The sequence below is a fragment of the Columba livia genome, chromosome 9 (genome assembly GCF_036013475.1).
Source record: "Columba livia isolate bColLiv1 breed racing homer chromosome 9, bColLiv1.pat.W.v2, whole genome shotgun sequence".
Taxonomy (NCBI): Eukaryota; Metazoa; Chordata; class Aves; order Columbiformes; family Columbidae; genus Columba; species Columba livia.
Window position 1 is genome coordinate 7,480,884 of NC_088610.1, and position 19,515 is coordinate 7,500,398.

The 19,515-nt window shown below is 43.6% G+C and overlaps 1 protein-coding gene across 4 annotated transcripts in view; it reads right to left on the reverse strand.

Moving 5' to 3' along the window:
• Window positions 1-19,515, reverse strand: part of FGF12 (fibroblast growth factor 12) — a 217,142-nt gene that overhangs the window by 53,608 nt on the left and 144,019 nt on the right. For all 4 annotated transcript variants that reach the window (XM_065073636.1, XM_065073634.1, XM_065073635.1 and 1 more), the window contains one exon: window positions 12,484-12,587. In XM_065073636.1, coding sequence (XP_064929708.1) covers window positions 12,484-12,587 — 104 coding nt within the window. The remainder of the gene's footprint in view (window positions 1-12,483; window positions 12,588-19,515) is intronic.

Sequence of the window (19,515 nt, forward strand, 5' to 3'; positions counted from 1 at the left end):
GCTTTTTCTGTTTTTTTTTTAAATGAATAATAAAGTTATCCCAAATGGAAGCTGCCTCCAAATGCTGCTGAGGCATACGTACACTTCTTTGGTTGAGTAATGTGGGGCAAATAGGTAAAACAGGGCCAGGATGACTGGACTCAGAGAGAAACGCAGTTAGACCTGGAGCAATGTCTGTCTGGGAAGGATTCAGGTGTGAGAGGCTCGTGTGAGCTCATCTCCCTTTCACAGCACTAACAACCTGATAGGAAAAGCACATATAAAGGAGAAAATCTTTTGAGGTAAAAAACAAAGCAAAAAAAAAATGATGCTGTCATGTAGTCATTCTCTTATCTATTCAAACTCTTATGCAGTGCCCTCAACATAGCATCCAAGTGCCTGTCAATCACCAATGCACTTATCTCTACATTGTCTCTGTGGGAGTAGGAAAGAAATCTTATCTCTACCTTATAGATGAGCAGCTGAGCCAGAGAAATTAAGGCCTTGATCTAGTTACCTAAACTTAATTTTCTAGTGCCATCGAAGATGTCCTGGGGCATGCAAGACATGCACACAGCTGGCAGGTGGGAGATAGGACCTAAGGGAGATCCACGGTCTTCTGGAGGCCAGGCAGGATATGCTGGCACATTGCCGAGGGAGATGAATGTCTAGGTTTAGGCAACTGAACTGAACCCTGCAATCATGGCAAGGTATTTGTGGCAGAGTGGGGAGCTGAACCCTACGAACTACCCTACTAGCACCCTAACTACAAGAATTGCCTTCCATCTGCAAAGAAGGACATTTAACATTTTTTTTCACATTTTGACTGCAGGCCTGTATTATTACTAAAGCCAGGTTTCATGTGCTTGGGACCTGCGAAATAACCACTGCTGTCAGGAGCCTTTGTATTGTCTTTTTCCCAGCTGAGTATAAACATACATCCACATTCATCTTTTCAGCTGCTATCAAGAAAATCCCACAGGACGCAAAATTATTTTCTGTCAAACTCAATAGAAACACTTAGATTGTAATACAAGGAGCCAGAATCAGCATCAGAGTGGCCTTCCTCCACCATGTCTGCAAGCCCAGAGCTTACACCAAAAGGTGAATCTGCCTCCTTGTGACAGCATTTACTGCAAGAGACTTTCATTGTACCTCATGGCAAAACCCTCATGACGATTTAAGAGCTTGTAATGAGCTCACTGAGGAGGAATGAAAGGATGGTCAAGGTCATAGCCCCCATAGGAGTGCTATCAATCTTGACATGTACAGCAAATAAGGTTCTCAAACAGCTGCCAAATCAGAAATAAGCTGTATGCAGACAAGCTGTGCTGGCCTCACTGCAGGCTGTTATTTTGGTGCATTAGGCTGAGGACAGGTTTGCAAAACCACTCGAGCAATTCGAACATTTGGTTCCCCTTTGAAACAGCTCAGTGAAAGAGGTGGTGGTGAAGCACCAGCCTGGTAGGTGTGGTTGCTAGAGCAGCTTCCTACAGTGCAACCTGCAGCCACACAAGCATCTCTTCTCTGCCATTTGCCCCATCTGGGCTATGTCCACACACCTTGCAGGTCTACATCTCAGCTGCCACTCAGAAACACAGGTTTAACCAAACAGCTCCTAGGGATGAGACCAGTTTCAAACCTCCCTTCTGGCCTCTCTCCAAAGATAAACGACATGCATTAGACACAATTCTTTCCCCAGCCATACCAGGTACACTGTTTTCACAGCTGCAACAGTGAGCAGAACCTGATCAATGTCTTAATTTACTTAAGGCTCCCAAATACTTGAAAGAAAATAATTATTTTTGTGGGTTTTTTTTTTTTTTTTTTTTTTTTTTTTTTTTTTTTTAATATGTTATATCTGATTAGAATAATCCTGGCAAGGCAGAGAGTGATAAGTGAATAGAGTAGGTGAAAAAAAGGTAGTTTTGAAGGAGGAAATTTATTTCCTTCCATCCTTCCAAATTTGAATAATAAACCTGCACAAAGAACTCCTTTGCAAGAAACTCCCAGAGATGCAAGAAACAGTAATTAAAATACTTTAATAATAAATCATCTCTCAGAGCTCCTTAGAAAAATAGAGGTTGCTGCAGAGTAAAACGTTTGAGATGTTCACACTCGGAATCCAGTGGCCAACACGTTCATGAAAGTGCACAAGAATTTGAAAAAACACTTGAAATAAGCCAGTGTCGTGCAAAAAACAGACTATGAGACTTTTGGTGCTTTGCCTACTTTTGCACCTAAGGACCTACAAACCAAAGACAAATGTGGCCATCGGGCATCTTTTCTTTTTTTTACACCTCAGTTTTCTTGTGTAAGAAAGTGGATAATTCTTTCGTTTTTCTGGAAGTCACTTTGAGATTTCTAGTAGAAAATCCATTCTTGTTATGACTTGAGCGGAAAGACTATTTCCAATTTAAAAAACAAGCACGGTTTCTAAGAGATTACCATTTATTCACTGAAATCCTAAAACACTATTAACAAAAACTTAATTGAAAATTCATATTCCGATGCCTCAGAAAGGAATTTGTTTCCTATATATGTAGCAGTATGAGCATCCACTGGACATCACCCACATGACTGAGCAGACTACAGTCTCAGATATGCTACAGTAAACACACACACCTCAGTTTTCCGACTATATGGCCATCGATTGATTTGCTGTAACCTGAAAAATCCCTCAATACCATGGAAAGCATACTGTTCCTCCCACTGTTGACTTGCTATGTGATGCTTTACAGCCGTGCTTTCCATCACTAAAAAAAATATTCAACAACATTTTCTGTTGAGTCACTCTCAGTCCACCTCCAAACAAAACCACCAGCGCAGAGTTTGGCCCACAGCTCTCATTGAGTCTTTGGCCATGCCTTGGCAGCACAAGATGCCCTGGAGAGATGCACGACACAGTGCACAGCATCATATCAGGGCTCAAAAGCGCTACTGAAGCACCGTGAATGCTAGACAGACTGCTCAGCAATCCACCCAGATGGTTTCTGGTACCCAACCTAGCTCTGAAAAGCCAGGTAATATTTGTGCACAGCTTAAGGAGACATTTGCTCAGTGGTCAGGTAACTCGTTAAGCTACTGTCTCAGTTACTGATTTCTCCTAGCTGCATTATGAGTGGCACCTACTGGAGCTGGACACTGAGTTAAACGGACCCACGAGGTCCACCCTTACATTCACCTCAGCGAAAGCAGTGAATATATTAGGTGCCCAACACCTCTGAAAGCCGCACTTAAAACTGTCTGAAAATCCATGCCTGACTTTGTTACTGCAAACGGTTTTCTCGTAAGACCTGGCTGTTCAGCTCCTGGGGGCATCAGCACGTTACAAGTGCTTCTTTCCAGAGCACTGCTGCAAGCCCGAGCTTCTCAGAAGCTGTTTCCAATTTTCCACCTGCCATCTTGTGAAGCCAACACTGTAAACAGCCTCAGCTCCTTGGGTGGCTGAAAAAGAGATATCTGTGGAGCCCTGAGCAACTGCACTTGACATATGGTATTAAGATGTGCAAGGGAAGATGGCTGGCAGGGTATGACTCTCCTGTGGTTCTTTTGCCTGCTCCCATTATCCTCAATGAAGATTGCTAGGGACATAAATGCTGAGGAGCCAGAAAAGCAGTGAAACAGGAAGAAAGAGACGGAGATGCAAGCCCTGCCTACACAGTGCACAGATTTCAAAGCGAATGGATTTGCTCAGACACAAGATACTACACAAGCAAGTTGTACTGCTGCTGATGCACCAGTTCCATTAACAACCACAGCAATACAAAAGAAAGCTTGTGATTATGAATTAGGATCCGGAAGAACAGAAAGCTTAATCCAGTCTCCATGCACAACCTTGGGCATGTCACATCACTCCTCTATGTTCAGTTTCCTTAACTATGTGATGAAGCCTCCCAGCATGAGTAGAGAGCCCACTCATGCTGGGCAACTCACAGGTAAGTGGTAACAGATTCTTCTCTGAGTTCCACACCATTGGCATCTTAAGCCGCAGCTAAGCAAACTCCTTCCACCACCAATGATCCAGATGACCCAGACACCATGAAACCAGCACATACCTGAAGACCAAGCACGGCATGTAGCTTTAGGCAAAAGAACTGCATTGTAGCAACCCTATATCTACCAGACATGAGAGCCACAGGCTGGGTCCTGCATTATGCTGACAATATTTGTGTAGTGCTCCCATCAGAGACTGAAGGGATACAGCACCTCTCTGAGCTGGTCTTCCATCAAAAGCTGGTGTTCACCATGAGCCCCTCCTCATCCAACATTGGCAGATATCACCATACTACTCAGCTTCTGATTTCACCTCAAGTACTTCTAGCATCCTTCCCTTTGCTCCATTCCCTTCCTGCTCACCACAGATTATAGTGGGATTCCCCAGCATCTACATGGAAATTCTGCTACAGACAGTAAATGTGAATCATAAACCAGGTGACAGGGTTTAAACTGAAAGCAGCCTCAAGTGCAACAGGACCATGACATGGCTGGCCAAGCTGCACTTTGCTCTTAGAGGTGCTTTATATTTTTTTTCCTCCCTAAACAAAAACTCTTAGATGTGACTCCTGCAGAGATCTTCAGCTTTCTTTAGCTGGAGATACAATATCTGCTTTTGGCTTCAATGTCTCCAAACTGCTTCCTGAGGCAGGGCACAGCTTTGCAATCAAGAACTGGGAAAATGAAGAAGGAAAATCCCTACACAAGGTCTCCAGGTTTTTTCCATGCAAAGCCAGTAAAAGGTTATGTCAGTTACCAGACATGCCTACAAGTTGAGAAGCATTGAACAGCAGTAGCATCTTAGACACCTTCCTGTCATACCAGGTGTCTACAGGACATCCATAGACATCCACTGTAAACAAGACCATGCTGAACCTCTCTGCAGGCAGGAGATAATAAATACCCAGAGTATCACTCAAGAGAGCACAGCCAGTGCTGTCCAGCTACAGCTCCCAGAGCGTGTCAGGAGAGACAAGGAGGAAAAGGACAAGTTTTGCCCAGCTGAAATACCCACAGCAGCAGTAAGAGCTGCAAGAAGATGGAATTTGCTATGGACAAGCCAGAAGAACAACTGTTAGCCTTTTTCCTCTAAAAACTAGTAAGGCAACAACCAACATTATGGATCCCAGCTGGAGCTGGCTGGTTGCACACCTGCACAACACCTTTCTCCTGAGCTGGCTGGATCCCTGACAGAGGTTCTTCCCCCAGACAGTCTGCTCTGCCCTACTGCAAAGCAAAGCCCTCTGCAGTGTTCTACCTTACACTGGGAACAGCAAATAGTTACTAATGGCAGCGGTTCACCTTGGCACTAAGTCCAAAACACAAAACCCATTGGCTGCCCCAGCTCTACCAACAGCAGTTATCCAGTGTCAGGAGGAGAGGGGGAACCTCTTTCCAGTTCACATTAACTTAGAGCAACATGGGACAATGTGGTAATTCCTCAACCCACCAGGAGAGGGAAACAGTCACTTTAAAAGGCACCTGATGTCTGGCACAAGTGTACGGGCTTCGAACATAGCAACAGCAAGACCAAGAACTGCCGCTCTTGACCCCTGCTTGCTTTGCAGAGATTCCTGCTGGCAGAAGCGACAGTCCAGCATTGCCACTGCGCTTGTGGGAATGCCAGAATCTTGCTCCTCATCCCACTTTGCACGTGCCTAGAAACTTGGATATTATCTTTCTCAGTGCCTCCTCACCTAACAGCCTTGTTCAAAAATCCCTGAGGTTCTATTTTCCTTTCTTCTATTTCATGCTTACGGTGATTTAATGGTGGAAAAGAAAAGGCTATGCAGGGGATTCATGCTGATTTCTATTTCAGAGGCTTTAGAGTGAAGGAAACAATCTCTGTCCAGCTGCAGTTAATGCCTCTGCAGCACTCCAGACAGCATCTGGGAGCCTGTAATGTGTGCATATGTGCATGCAACTCCCAAGTACTGCTATCAATAATGCATTTAATGTGCAGCCTTCAGAGGAGCTGACCAAGGAAGCTTCTTATAAAGAGAAGTCAATCCTTCAGTCTTCTCAGGAGAAAAGTGGTGAGGAGATAGGAAGACTTACCATCTTCATGCCACATCTTATTTATGTCAAGACGGCATTCACATTTCAGAAAGCTTTTAGCATGGGGCTGGTGCCTAGGTTTGTATTTGGAGAATTAGAAAGCACATTGGGAATATTAAAATACTTCAAATTCTCTGGGATTTTGCTAACTTATACAAAAGAGCTGCATGAAAGGCTACCAGGCCCCCAAAGAACTGTTTCACTGCACCTCAGATGCCATTGGTATGTCAGAAGTGGTAGGACACACTCAGTCTCTTTACTGCCTTTGTGATGGCTGAGATATCAAACCACAAAACTTAAGCGTGTGCAAGGGATTTATTGATTTCAGAGAGGGACAATTAGTCTAACACAGTTTGAAAGTTTCAGGGCCTGTCAGGCTTTTCCACAGAAGAGCAGCCACCTCTGTACAAAAAATGATGCAATCTGTAGTTCACCATCAGGGAAGAAGGTCCCTTTTTTCATCAAGCAAAAGCTGTAGGGGAGGCCACAGGCATAAGCCTGCATCACATCCACCCACCAAGACAAAACTTTCAGTCTGAGTATGTTGCCTGAAACACATTGATTTGAGATTAATAAAAAGTGAAAAAGATGACAGCAACAAGGCAGGTAGTTATGTTCAAGCAATGGCTTATATAAAATGACCCACTCTGCTGAGGGGCAAGGCTGTTGGTTGAACTGACTTCGTTCTCTAATCAGTCTCTTGCTTGAACAGGTAAAAGCTAAGTCTGACCTAACTCATTGATACAAAGCACAGATCAGCACCCTCCCCCTGGGAGTCTTGCTGTGGTGCTGTGCTAGGGAAGTTCAAGGAATACAGGTCCCTCAGCAGGATGCCAGATGGGAAAACCTGCCCAAAAAAAGCCACAGTATTGCACTGTCCTAGCTCCCCCCATCTGACAAACAGTCCAGCAGTCCTGCCAAGTGAGGTCATACCTATTTCTAGCTCTTGCAACATCCTGAATAACCCCTGAGCCAGAGTGGGCCAGCATTGGTCCTGGCCAACTTGCACCAGTCACACACAGAATGGGTGAGCTTGCTCTGCTGGGGTAAAAGGAAAGTTGGACCACTGAAGAGCTCCCAAGAGCCAAGCAGAGCAACATCGGCAGCAGCACCTCACCAAGAGAAAAGGGACCACTTTGCTATTGATGGCTGTGTTTACAGGTTTCTACGCTACATAGGTGGCAATGCCAGGGTGCCTGCCAGGAGCTATATTTTAGGAACGCTGGATGCAAGGCAGGAATCTGCTCCCAGGGGCTGGCTCTCCTAAGCACAGCTGCTTCCCTGAGCATCCATTTTGTTCTCTCCATATTTATGATTAAGCCAGTGGACAGGAGGAGTTTTACACCTCCCAGTTCATGCCTTAATTCAGCGAACCCCTTGAAACAGCCAGTGAAGAAGAATAGATACTCTGGTGGGAAATTAAAAGCACATTACATTGGGTTCCTGCTGTGCTTTGCATTTGGAGACATTTCTCTCTCTCTCCACTGACCTGGCTCCCTAATGAGGCATGTAACTAGGGAATCTCCCAGCAAGTGTGCTTGCAAAGTTCACAAAAGGAAGATGTCCAGGATACCTGCCTGGTCTATCTGCACTTCTGACCCAATCAACCAGCACCTCTGGAGGTCAAACAGTAATCAAAGAAATGGCATTGGCAGGAGCAGGTTTAACAGCCCAAGCCTGTTAGGGGAGAGAATGCAGCATTATTGAAGCCCCTGACCTTGAAATGATGTAAATAAGAGTGCGGCAACCCTAGAGGAGTTGTAGCAAAGTAGTTATGGCATTGCAAGCAGATTAAAAAAATACAGTTAATATACATACTTCCCCAGATGCTTGTTTATTATTATGCAAGACATGTTTATTATGCAAAATGATAGAGCAGAAAAAAAGAGAAAAAGAAAATGCAAAGACACACTGAGCTCTTAATGTGACTTGGGCTTTTTCAATGCTGTTTAGAATTTTATTGTGCATAATCATTCCCTTATTAGCAGAAATCTTTGAAGTGATTCAAGCCCTAATTTCAGCATTTCAAACTCACAGGTTTATACTGTAAAATCATACTGAGCTCTTGTAAGCAACCCATTTATTTCTTCTGTATTCCGCATCTCTGCTAGGGTTTTCTCAGTCTTTCCAATAAATTATGTATCAGAATTTGCCATTTCAAAAATAATTAGAACTCCGAGTTAAACAACAAGGAATATCTGAGAGCAGTACATTTTAGAAGAGAAGTGTTATGCACTTGGGGCAAAACCAATCCCAGCTGTGATGCTGCTGAATTATACATATCATCATATTGAGAGCTTCAATTTCAGCATACTTGGAGTGATTGGGTGGGCCTGTGGAGGGTCTACAGGCCCTTTCATGAGCATCTGCTCCAGGAGAGCCAGGTTTGTCACTCAGACAAAACACTTTGCAGGCGCTCCCTTCCCCATGCTCCTGTGAGCTGTTGCAACAGGGTGAAAACGAGAAAGCTGGATGCCAAGCAGCAAAACTTCCCACAGAAAGGTTATACAGGAGTAGGAATCAATTTGGTGGTGGAGCTATTAACTCCAGGCAGAGACAGGTGAGCATGTTCTGTGTCTTCTCCTGTTACAATTAGGCTGTAAACTCACTGAAGCAGGACATACCTCTTTATTCTGTGTTCCTCTCTCCTCTGTAACTGCCAGCCTTTGGTCTCAGCTTCCCAAGAGCTAAGACAGCACAAGTAATACCCACTGCCCTTCATTATTCTGTGTATTTTTACTTTGGTATTATAATGCTAACAGTGGATCCTCAGGAGACTTGTGTCACTCCCCAGAACAGGTGCTGTTAAAAACCTTCATGGACCATCAGGGAACTTACAGCTTCTCTACATTACAAGAAACCTCAAATGGGAGCACACCAATGACTCTGCAAGTTTGCTATAAAGACAGTATTTGCATCCTATTGTTTGCAAAGCCTGGTGCCTCAGACCAAGACCCATTTTTCTTGCCTACTAAGCACCTAATTTCCCAGCAGACCTCATAAGTAACAATAACATAGTCTGGGGAAAAACAAATAAAACACACACCAAAAGCAAACAAATAAGCCAACCCAAACAACCCCCACACAACAAAAAAACCACAGGTATCAAGTGTAAGTAAACAACACAAAGTCATAAACAGCTGCTTCCCAAGCAAAGAGGCTTTGGCATCTAATGCATTTAGGTCTCTGAAGTTGGCTAGGGATCTACAGTTGGCTTCAGCCCAGCAACCCAACCCCACACTGTCCCTAACTGAACAAAAGAGATTAAGGAAACTCATTACCAAAGGTATCAATGTGGCTTGAACACATAGGAGGGTCTGGAGTGTTTCTGCAAAGAGCCTTCTCACCAAGTTCAAGCTTTAGAGGACCCCACTGAACCCTGCTTTTGTGCTAATCGGCACTAGGAAGACTTTTCCAAAGGCTGGTTATTCCAAACCAATTCATTCAAGAGCCCATTGGACCAAACTCAGAATGAACTGGCACAAAGCATCTCTGAGACCAGGCTGATAATAGCCTCTGGTTTTATCCAAGGCACAGGATGTCAGCCAAGGCCGCAGCTGACGCACACAGATTAAACATCACCAAAAAAAACACCCCCACACCAAAGAGAAACAAAACAAACCCACAGTGATGATACGTTCAGTTACAGCCACAATCGGGGATCAAGATGGGAAGAAAAAAAATCAAAACCTACAAAAAATCCCCACCATTTCCTTGGACAATTGCATTTTATCTGAAAGTACTCCTGGGCTTGGGGGTGCTCTAAGAAGTCCTAGCAGGGCTAAGCCTGGGACAGACAGCAGTGGAGGCAGCCAAGCAGCAGAAAACATTAGTTTATCAATGGATCTGTAGGAGTGAACAGTATCTATGGAGACCATTGACCCATTTTTCAGAAATCCCTCAGAAAAGGCTAGTGACAAAAAAAGGTACAGGCACAACAGTGAAGGAAACTGGCCTGAGACAGAGCAAAGCCATAATTTAGGGTCTGCTGAGCAAAGGAACAGGGACAACGTGTCCTTTGGTGCGAGCAGTAATCAGGTCCAGGCAGCAAAGCTGCAGGTCCTGCTCACCCAGAGAGGAATAGATCATCAAGTCCTGCCAAAGCAATTGACCAGCACAGTCTTCTGAGACTGACACAGCCAGGCCAAATGTTGACTTGGAGTGGGACCCTGGCCCCACAAGAAAAGCTGAAGCACCCAAAAGAGACTGAGTAGATTGAGCTCTTCTCAGCCATATCCAGTTCTCTTATAGGACACTGGTCTCATCCCTTGTCTTTGATGTTATGAGTGGCTTGAGCAACACTCCCTGCTCCTAATGGGCTTTATCCACAATTTTTCTTGCCTTGGGGTTTGCTCCAAAGCACAGTGTATTCATTGATTTACTGCTGTAAGACAGACAGAGCCACCAGACAACATAAGAAAATAGGGTCCAGCAAGTTCCGTCTCCCTCGAGTAAAGGTGGCCCAGTAGCATCTATTTACTACAAGCAGAAATCTTGGATCACATTAACAAAATTAACAGTTGAACTTTAATTAGTTCAGCCAGAGCTGAATGCCATCAAGCCACAGCATGTAATAAGGTCCACTTCATTAACCACTGGCCATCACACTGCATCCTTAGCCTTCCCTGATTAACCTTCCCTATTTAAGACAGGCTCACTTGCTGGGAATAAGCAGGCCCAATTAAACCACCCTCATTTGAATAGATGTGTGATCTGGTACCTTTCAGGAACCTTCACAGGACTAGCAGATGTGTTTCCTGGACACTTCATCCTCCTGCTGCCCACCATCTCTTGGTATGTCCCTATCATCCTTCACATCATCTCACTCCTGATAGCAAGAGATCCTTTTCCCCTGCATTGTCTCTCAACTGTCAAACATCACATTTCCAACTCCTAATTTCTTTTTTCTGAGCCTCACACCTTTCCCTCCCTTGCACTATTTGTTCAGAAAATTCTGACCCTCATTGCTCCAAACAGACCACCCAAGGCTGGATGTGGCTCTGGCACACACTACTTTCCTGCAGTCCTCATTTACAGGGCACTGGTGGTACAAGCAGCCTCAGCTCTGGGCCAGGACCCCTTTATGCCCAGCGCTGCACAAACACAGGGCAAAACATCAGTCCTGACCCCCCAACTATACACCTAGAGGGAAGCACACACAATAATGCAGTACCACACCACACCTGATATTACCTTTAGGACTCCAATAGCTTTACAAAAAGAGGTGGTTTTCATTGTTAGTAAACCGATGTAATTTATTTAGAAGCAGTCATTTATGTTTACTGGGCTATGAAAGAACAGGAAGTGTCTGGCATCCACAGAGATCCAGATTGATCTCTGTCTCTTCTTGACAGGCAGCCAGTTTTGAGATCTATCTTGCCAGGCATACTAACACATCCACTTGCTGTGGAGACAGAACTTCATTACCTCCTGAGGAAAAGGGGAAAAATCCCAACTATATGAGCACTTCAAAACTGATCGGGAATGAAGATGGATGGTAAGAGTTTAGAAACATTGCATAGGAGCAACTCTGACTGTTGTCCTTTCAGTGCTCCTATCTCCAATCTCACATACACTTTTAAAGCAAAGTAAATGCCTAGACAAGAGGAGAATCACTGCACTGTAAATTTACACAAAGGCAGATGAGATTAGAATCTCATCCAGACGCTTTAAGGATATCATAACCACAGAAATGAGAAGTGTATTATTAACTATCACTTTTTACTATGTAGAACTAGAGCAAAGTTATCTGAAGCATAAAAAATTCTGGCAAAGGGCTGCCATATTTAATAAATCACTGAATCAATTATTCACTGTGAAAATCAATTACTTACTTCAAATGAGAATCTTACGAATAACCTCATGCCCTTTCATGCCATCTAAGAAAGTTATAGGGAAATTAGTCAGTAAAAAACGCCTCACTTATCTTTTATGTGCATTAAAGAGACCACACAAATACAGGGAAATTCTTCTCCACTGGAGCACTCTGCCAACAGAACAATCCAGAACTGTTTTAATGAAGTCAGTGTATTGCTGTGGATTTACACTGCAGTCAGAAGCAGAGTATGACCTATTGGGGCATCACTCATGATCAGTTATCCAGGCACAATTCAGAAGCAATTCTGTTCAGTTCATGCCATTTCTCAAATATGAAACCAGAATATAACCAGCCAACCACACAACCTGTTCTACAACGTGACCTACATTAAGTAACTACTCAAAGGAACACAAAGTGTATCTTCACAGGTCAGGAAATATTGCCATGAATCTCCATGGAGAGACTTTAAAGTGAATATTGCATGTCTCTGCAGCAGCTTCCCCCATTCCTGCTTTTAAAGGTTTGGTGATCCGTGACTATTTTCAGAAGAAGCAGCAAGTCCCAACGCAGTCTCCTCCCTCCCGCCTACAAAACCAAACCACTCCAGGATCCCAGCAGTGCAAAGTACTTACTGAGCTGTAGAGATATCCCTCAGCGTTCATGGCAACATACAGACCTGCCTTCACCCCTTGGATTGCCACCACACGAAGACCCACGGGAATTAGATTGAAAAGGGCTGCGGAAGGAAGAGAAAAGCAAAGGTTACAGAGACATCACCCTGTGTGGTCGCTGCTGCTTTCTGCCCCAGGGCCAGACCACCCCATTCCTGACTCTTGCAAAAGATACTGAACTAGAATCAAAACCCCTGCTTCCAGCTACAGGAAAAGTCTGCAGCCGTGGGGCCAATGTTGAAAGCAAATTTTAAAAAGTATAGAATTTGGCTGCCTCCCAGAAGCTTTAACACACCCATCAGTCTGTCTGATCACTGTCTTTGCAGTGCCAAGGGCTCATACGTGCACTCAAGCTAGTGCATCTCATTGGCCTCCTGTGGGCCAGCTGAGCTGTGGTAACTGCACATGTACCCAGCTTTGCCCCTGGCAAACACAACAACACAACTTAGTTTAGCTTGCTCTGAAACAGATTTTAGCCTAGTCACACTTTCTTGCATTTGCCATATGCTGTAAGAGCGTACAGACAGTGACCATGGCCAGCAGGATGCAAATTAACTTGACTATGTGTCCATCCCTGCGATCCCTGCTGCTAAAGGAATTAAGAAACTTGGGAAGGGACACAGCTCCACTCCAGGACCGAAGCACTGCTCCTCATTCAGAGGCAGCACTAGACAAGACAGAAGAGGACAAGACCTTTCAATACTCAATTATACTGCAATCTTTTTGATTAAAGCATTGCAACCACTTCCAATTAATTACTTTATTGCCTGATTCCAAGTAGACCCTGTATCTCACTGAAAGACTTTTCCCATGAGCATATACATTAATGTACAGTCAGGCTTCTGCTACATTTCTAACAGAATGTGCTCAAACAGAAGAGGACTGTCACTGTTGATAGACTGAACACTTAGGCATTCGCATGGTTTTGTTCTCACTGAGATTTGCAGGACAAGGGTATCCAGATGTTGCAGGACCCTTTGTGCTTCAGCTTACAAAAAGCTAACTAGACCTTGTCCCAGGTAGCTTGGGATATGGAAAGAGTGACACAGGTTGGGAAGCAGCATATGCACAGACACCATGGAAATGCTTCATTCAAGGTCTCTTCCCATACAAGTGCCCTGAAACAAGAATAGTGTTTTCTGGTTCCCTAGCCATGAGGTCAGACTGCCCTTTCCACATTCATGAAGCATTTCTCATGGCTTTTTAAACACACTTTTGCAAAATGCCTGCTTCAAACTTCTCAAGAGCTTGGGGGTGCTCGAATTAGCCCAGGGTAAACCTGTTAATGGGAAGAGTACAGAGGAAAGGCTGAGTGAGAAAGCATGGAGTGAAGCATTCCTGTTTTCCAGCTGACTATTAAGGCCATCATCCTCTAGCTGATGCATTTCATAGATCATTTACAAAGTTTTACGCCTGACACATCACACTGGAACAAGCACAGCACAAAGGGGTCTTTGCATAACAGTTGTGGATAAAACAGTCCTTCTCACTGTGCCATCTCCCAGTTCTTTCCCTGGGAGATGAACCACTGCTAACTCAACGTTATCCCTGAAGCATAAAGCAGCTTTTGCTGAAATGGCCTACTCAAAATTCTATAGCTCCTCAGGTCAGGCTAGTGTTAATCCTGTTACAATGAGAGAGAGTGAAGTCTGGCTCAGCATCAACCCCCTGCTCTGAGGAGACTCGTTAGGTATGCACACGCCAGATAACACATGGGTTTAACTCAACCATGAGATGTTTCCCAAGAACAACCCTGATGTACAGCATGTGAATTATTGCAGAGGGAAGGACAAAGAAGAAAAAAAAAAATTATAGCAAACATGGAGAGAAAGGAAGGGGAAGAACTGAAACTGCAGCTTGATTCTTGCCTTGCAGGCAGTGTGCTTGTTCCAAAGTCCCAGGAGTCGCACAAATTTAAGAGAAAAACCAAAGCCCAAAGGGTATACAAAATGTAATGGGAAACTGGTTATGTTTGACCTAAAATCATTCTGGATTTGCTTAAAGGTCAGAGGTGGATACCTTTTTAGAAGTAAAACTTGAAAAGAACAAAGGAGATAGAAAGCCACTGTGCTCAAGATAGCTAACATGCACCCTGGCTAAGCTGGTTTCAAGGCTGCCTCTCAAAAAAAGGATTCATGGAATGTATTTTCCAATGAAGGCTCTTTTCTCTCTCACAATTCCCAAGGAAGACTGGATGACTGCCCTCTTTGACCCACCTAAAAAGGAGGCACCTCAAGTCTCCTGAAAAGAAACCTAGCCCCAGCCCCTTTTATTGCCTTTAAGCATCATATTCAGTAAAATCTCAAAACATACGCTGAAGTCTCAAAGCTAGCGCCTATATTTATGTGATTTTTGTAGGAGGACATTAACAGGTGTATACAGCAAATGAAGTCCAGCCTGGGTATTGGTCTGTGAGCACCTGGAGTTCAGGATGGTGCTACTCTGATACTGCCCCCAGATGAGACAAGCACAACCCAGTATAGCTACTCAGCCATAAACAGCTCCATATAGCACAGTGCTACTGTTGAAAAACTCACTAACCAAGGCAAGCTTTTATTTCTATCACTGTCTCACTACCATAAAGGTCTAAAATCCTCTGCAATTAACAAATCTATTTATAAGCAATTCCCCTTCCCCACTTTTTCTCCCTACCGAAAAATGGAACATATTACTGCTAATAATGAAACAAAATGGGCATCATCATTCATTCCCTACAGCCAATTTGTCTTGCATAAAAAACTTGTGACAGACCATTCAAAGCATTCATTAGGCAGCATGGTGATAATACCAGAATTAGTGGGTGAGAAGTTCCACTTAGAAGCACCCACAAGTCTCCAAATCTCTCTCTTTCCACCTAGACAGCTAAGGGAGCTAAGGAACAATCCTGCTGTGCTTTGTGTTACAGAAGCAAGATGACACTCATGTCTCAAGCTCCCTGGGACCCTGCTCCAGACCATGGTAGCAACAATCACAGCTGTTGGGCAATGCAGAGCATCTCCTGCAATATCCTGCAGAGGAGGGGGGTAAGCGGGCAGGGAAGCAGGAGGATATGCATCTGCCATAGGTAACTGACAGCCAAAGAAGTTTAGGAAGCAAATGTCTTCCTCTGTTAAAAACGTGGTTTGAGTCAATCAATACTTTATAAAAAAATCAGACCTGTTTCTGCACTCAAATCTAGAAATATCTTTGAAGAAGCTGAGGCTTTTTGTTATCATGCTTTCAAATGAATATTTCACGTTGTGTTGGAACAGGTTTCAAAGCTTTTAAGCTTTACTGTAAGAATGTAAAAATGTGCAGGGGGAAACCCTCAACCAACCTTGAAAGCAAGATCTCACTTTTTGTCAGGAAAAAAAAAAAATCTGGTTTACATGAAACAGCAGATTTAGGGATAGGAAAGAGGTGGTAGAACACAACTGGCCACAAGGTGTGCTGATGTGAAAAAGAGAGAAAATTTAAGACATTTCTGAAACCCTCTACTGCAAATAGTAGATTTGATATGCCACCTGCAACTACATGCTGTTCTATTTAATGGGCAAAAAAGAAAAAAAAAAAACAACATTGAATATTTCTGCCCATTTTCCTTCATTATGCCTTATTATTTTCAGCCATCAGTTGATTTACACCTGACCCTGTTTGCTGATGATACTCCTTTTAGCAAGCTCCAGTGCTAAACCCTTTGGCCACATGTACGTTGTTTGCTGTGACGTCAGTTTATCAGCTGCATAACACGTTTTTAAAATCTGAAAAATACTTGGCTGTGGGTCTGGGCTAACTTATTTACAGAAATGAAACAGTAAGGCAAGACATACCATATACAAGACGTGGTCCAATACTCAGCTGATTTAAATAGCAGTAAAAGATAGGAGCTAAATTAATTTATACCAGGTGATTCGTTCTGGAGCAGGACTTAAGGGTCTCTTCACACCATAGTGATTCTATGATTTGTGCTGCATGCAAACAAGAACTAACAGAGGATGCAACATGCAACAGCAGCCTTGGTGCACCATGAGATGGGGAGGTTTAACATCCTGAGGGGAGTGAGGAAGGCTGCTAAGGTGATCAAGAGGCTGTGGTGCAACATGTGAGAAGAAACAGAGGGAAATGGGTTTGCTTAGTTCAAGGAAGGGAAAGATAACACTGACAGAGAGACTTTTCTTGGAGGAACACCATGAACACAAGAGGCATTAGACAAAAGCCTCAGAAATAAATTATGACTGGGTATAAATAAAATTCTCTACAATGAGAATAATGCAGCACTGGAACTAGAGAGGTTATGAATCCATGAAATAGCTCATTCCTGGAGACATTTGAAATAACTAGACAAGGCTTTTGTGCAGCTGAAGATAACCCATCTCTGGGTAGGAATGTTGAATTGGAGACCTTCAGAGGCTTCCCCAATCTTAACCTTTCTGTGTTTCTGGGTGGAAAGCCCCAAACAACATCCTAAATATGCAGGGCTGTTTCCACCTGGTCAGCATAGCTGACCTGTCCTCTACATATTGTCCCCTTGCTGAGGCTTTTCAGACATTCAGGAGGATTATGTTGGCAAATTAACAAGTGCATTTGCTCTCACAAAGAACAGGAGTTACCCTGTCCAGCCCAGGAAAGAGCAATAATGGTGCAAGCACTGAAAGCAGCAGTCAGTCCTGAAAGACCATTGGAGATCAACAGAGTCGGAACGAAAAAATACTGCCTTAAATTCAGGATCATATATAACATTAAGAACACAAGCAAGAGCATCATACACCATGAAACTGCACTCTGATTAAAATAAAATTATTCAAATATACCAGTGCAAGTAGGCAGAGAATCTGTCTTCTTGCTTACATTAAGATGGCATGCCTTTAGCTGCATGGTATAAGGAACAGATGTCCCAAGCGCTGTTTAGCGGGAAGCTGGCTGGATGCCCATTCAAATGCCATTAGAACTTGGCTTCTGGGTTTTTTTTTCTTTAAGTGAGAGGAGGTGGAAGATAAATGCCACCAGCCTCTCAAGAACATACATAAAATGGGCACCAGATAATTAATTTTAAAATTGCTTAAATATTAGCAGTTCCTCTTACATAAATAACTGGATTTTTATTAGAACTTTTAATTGCATCAGACATATCTGAGGGACATGTCGTGTCTCACTTTAAACATTTATTTTGCCAGAGTAAACCAACCTAATGTATTACACGAAAATTAAGTTTCATTCCATAATGGTAATTTGAATAATCAGTGTGTGGCTACAGAATGCAGAGCAATGTATGGAACATGGTGTTCAACACATTTTAACTGTGCTATGATGACTTCTGCATGGAGAATAGATGATCTCCAGGGTGGGAAGTATGCTGCTGTGGCCATCAAGATTGTCCTTTGTCAGTGGATGAGAGTTAACCAACCCTTCTCCAGGGACAGGGAAATACTGCTCATCTACTCTTTGATCAGGTTTGCCCCTGCACAGAGATAGAGCATAGTGGCTGGCCAGGAATCTTCTGGAGGCATATTTTAAAACTGAAAATATCAGTGAAGTAAATCTATAAGCTGTTCACTTAAGCAAGTTTTGAGTTCTCTAGTCAGAAATTGAGATGTTTGGAGGAATAGAAAAGGAAAAAAGATAGTGTGCTTAATTTGGCATTTCCGAAGTGAAAGATATGATTTTGATTCGAAGCTGTAACTGGAAGCTTCATATAATATAAAATGTTGACTCAAACTGAAGATTTACAAAAGAGAGTGTGTGGTAATAAAGCACATTCTTAAATTCATTTTCAGAAGCCAAATATCAGGTTGGATTTTTTACCCCCTTTTGATACCTGTGAGATCACAGGACGGGGAATTCTTTGGCCTCAATCTTCACTCAAAAACTTCACTAAAATTTTCAACACAGCCCATGACTTTGAGCGAGTGGCTTGGCACACTTAACCTAGATGCCTCCTGTCCCACCAAGCTGCCAAGGCAAGGCTGCCACCTCACCAGATAAATTTACGCTCTAGAAGTGTCCTTCAGCCCATCTATTTCCAATGGAGACGACTGGGTAGAAGTGGCTCACAAGTACCCAGCACCTTGCCAAACTCACCTCTAACATTTCTACCAGGATACATAAGAGATGTTTGGGCAACTGGGGCCCACCAGATGCAGCTTCTCTCATCCCCCACCAGCCTAAAATATTGCAGAACTGTTCTTAGATTTTATTCTCCTCTGCTATTTACCTAAATTCATCTCTGCTTCCATTTAAGCCCATTACTTTGTTGTTCAGTTCTCACTGATAGATGAGGGTAATGAATCCCTGTCATCTCTAGCAGCTCTTCCCATGTCATTGACAAATAGGGCTCCAATGGGATTTTCTGCAGATTGAGAACACCCTATGTCTTCTTTCTTTAAGAAAAAACATCTAAAACGACCTAACACTGGGTCATTACTCACTCACTAAAGCCCATTGAACTAATCACATATATTGGTGTCTGCCTGAGAAAAATCACAATGCCAGACTCTTCTTTTAGGAAGATATCTGCTCAGTCTCTCATGAAGTAAAAAGTGTGTGTGGGGAGGGCCACAGGTTCTCCTGCTCCAATGCAGATTAAAAGTTGTGTCATTACAATTTGTGGTACTTCATTTGTTCAACACCAGCATATGAAAAAAAGGGGACTAAAGCCTGACACATCTGCTACAGGCCAAGTTTCTGGTGAATTAAGCCTTTTGGGTCATTTCACAAGGGCTTTGCCAGCCTCCTGTAACTTTGGTTGTCATCTTCTCAAAGCTACTTTTTTCCACAAGCTGCTCTGCACACAGACCCCAGCCCTGAGCTGGCTGCAGCAGAACAGTCCCACCAAAGCACCCTGGCAGCTTCCTGGGGATGGGCAAGCACCATGGATGTGGGTCTGCAGCCACCTTGCACCCTTGTCCAAGCACACCGTCACAGGACAACACCCATGCCCTGCGATGTGTGCTGCACCACTGCAGAGACCTCTCACCCGCAGCCCAGCCCCTGCCTTCCTGAAGGAACAATGCCTTC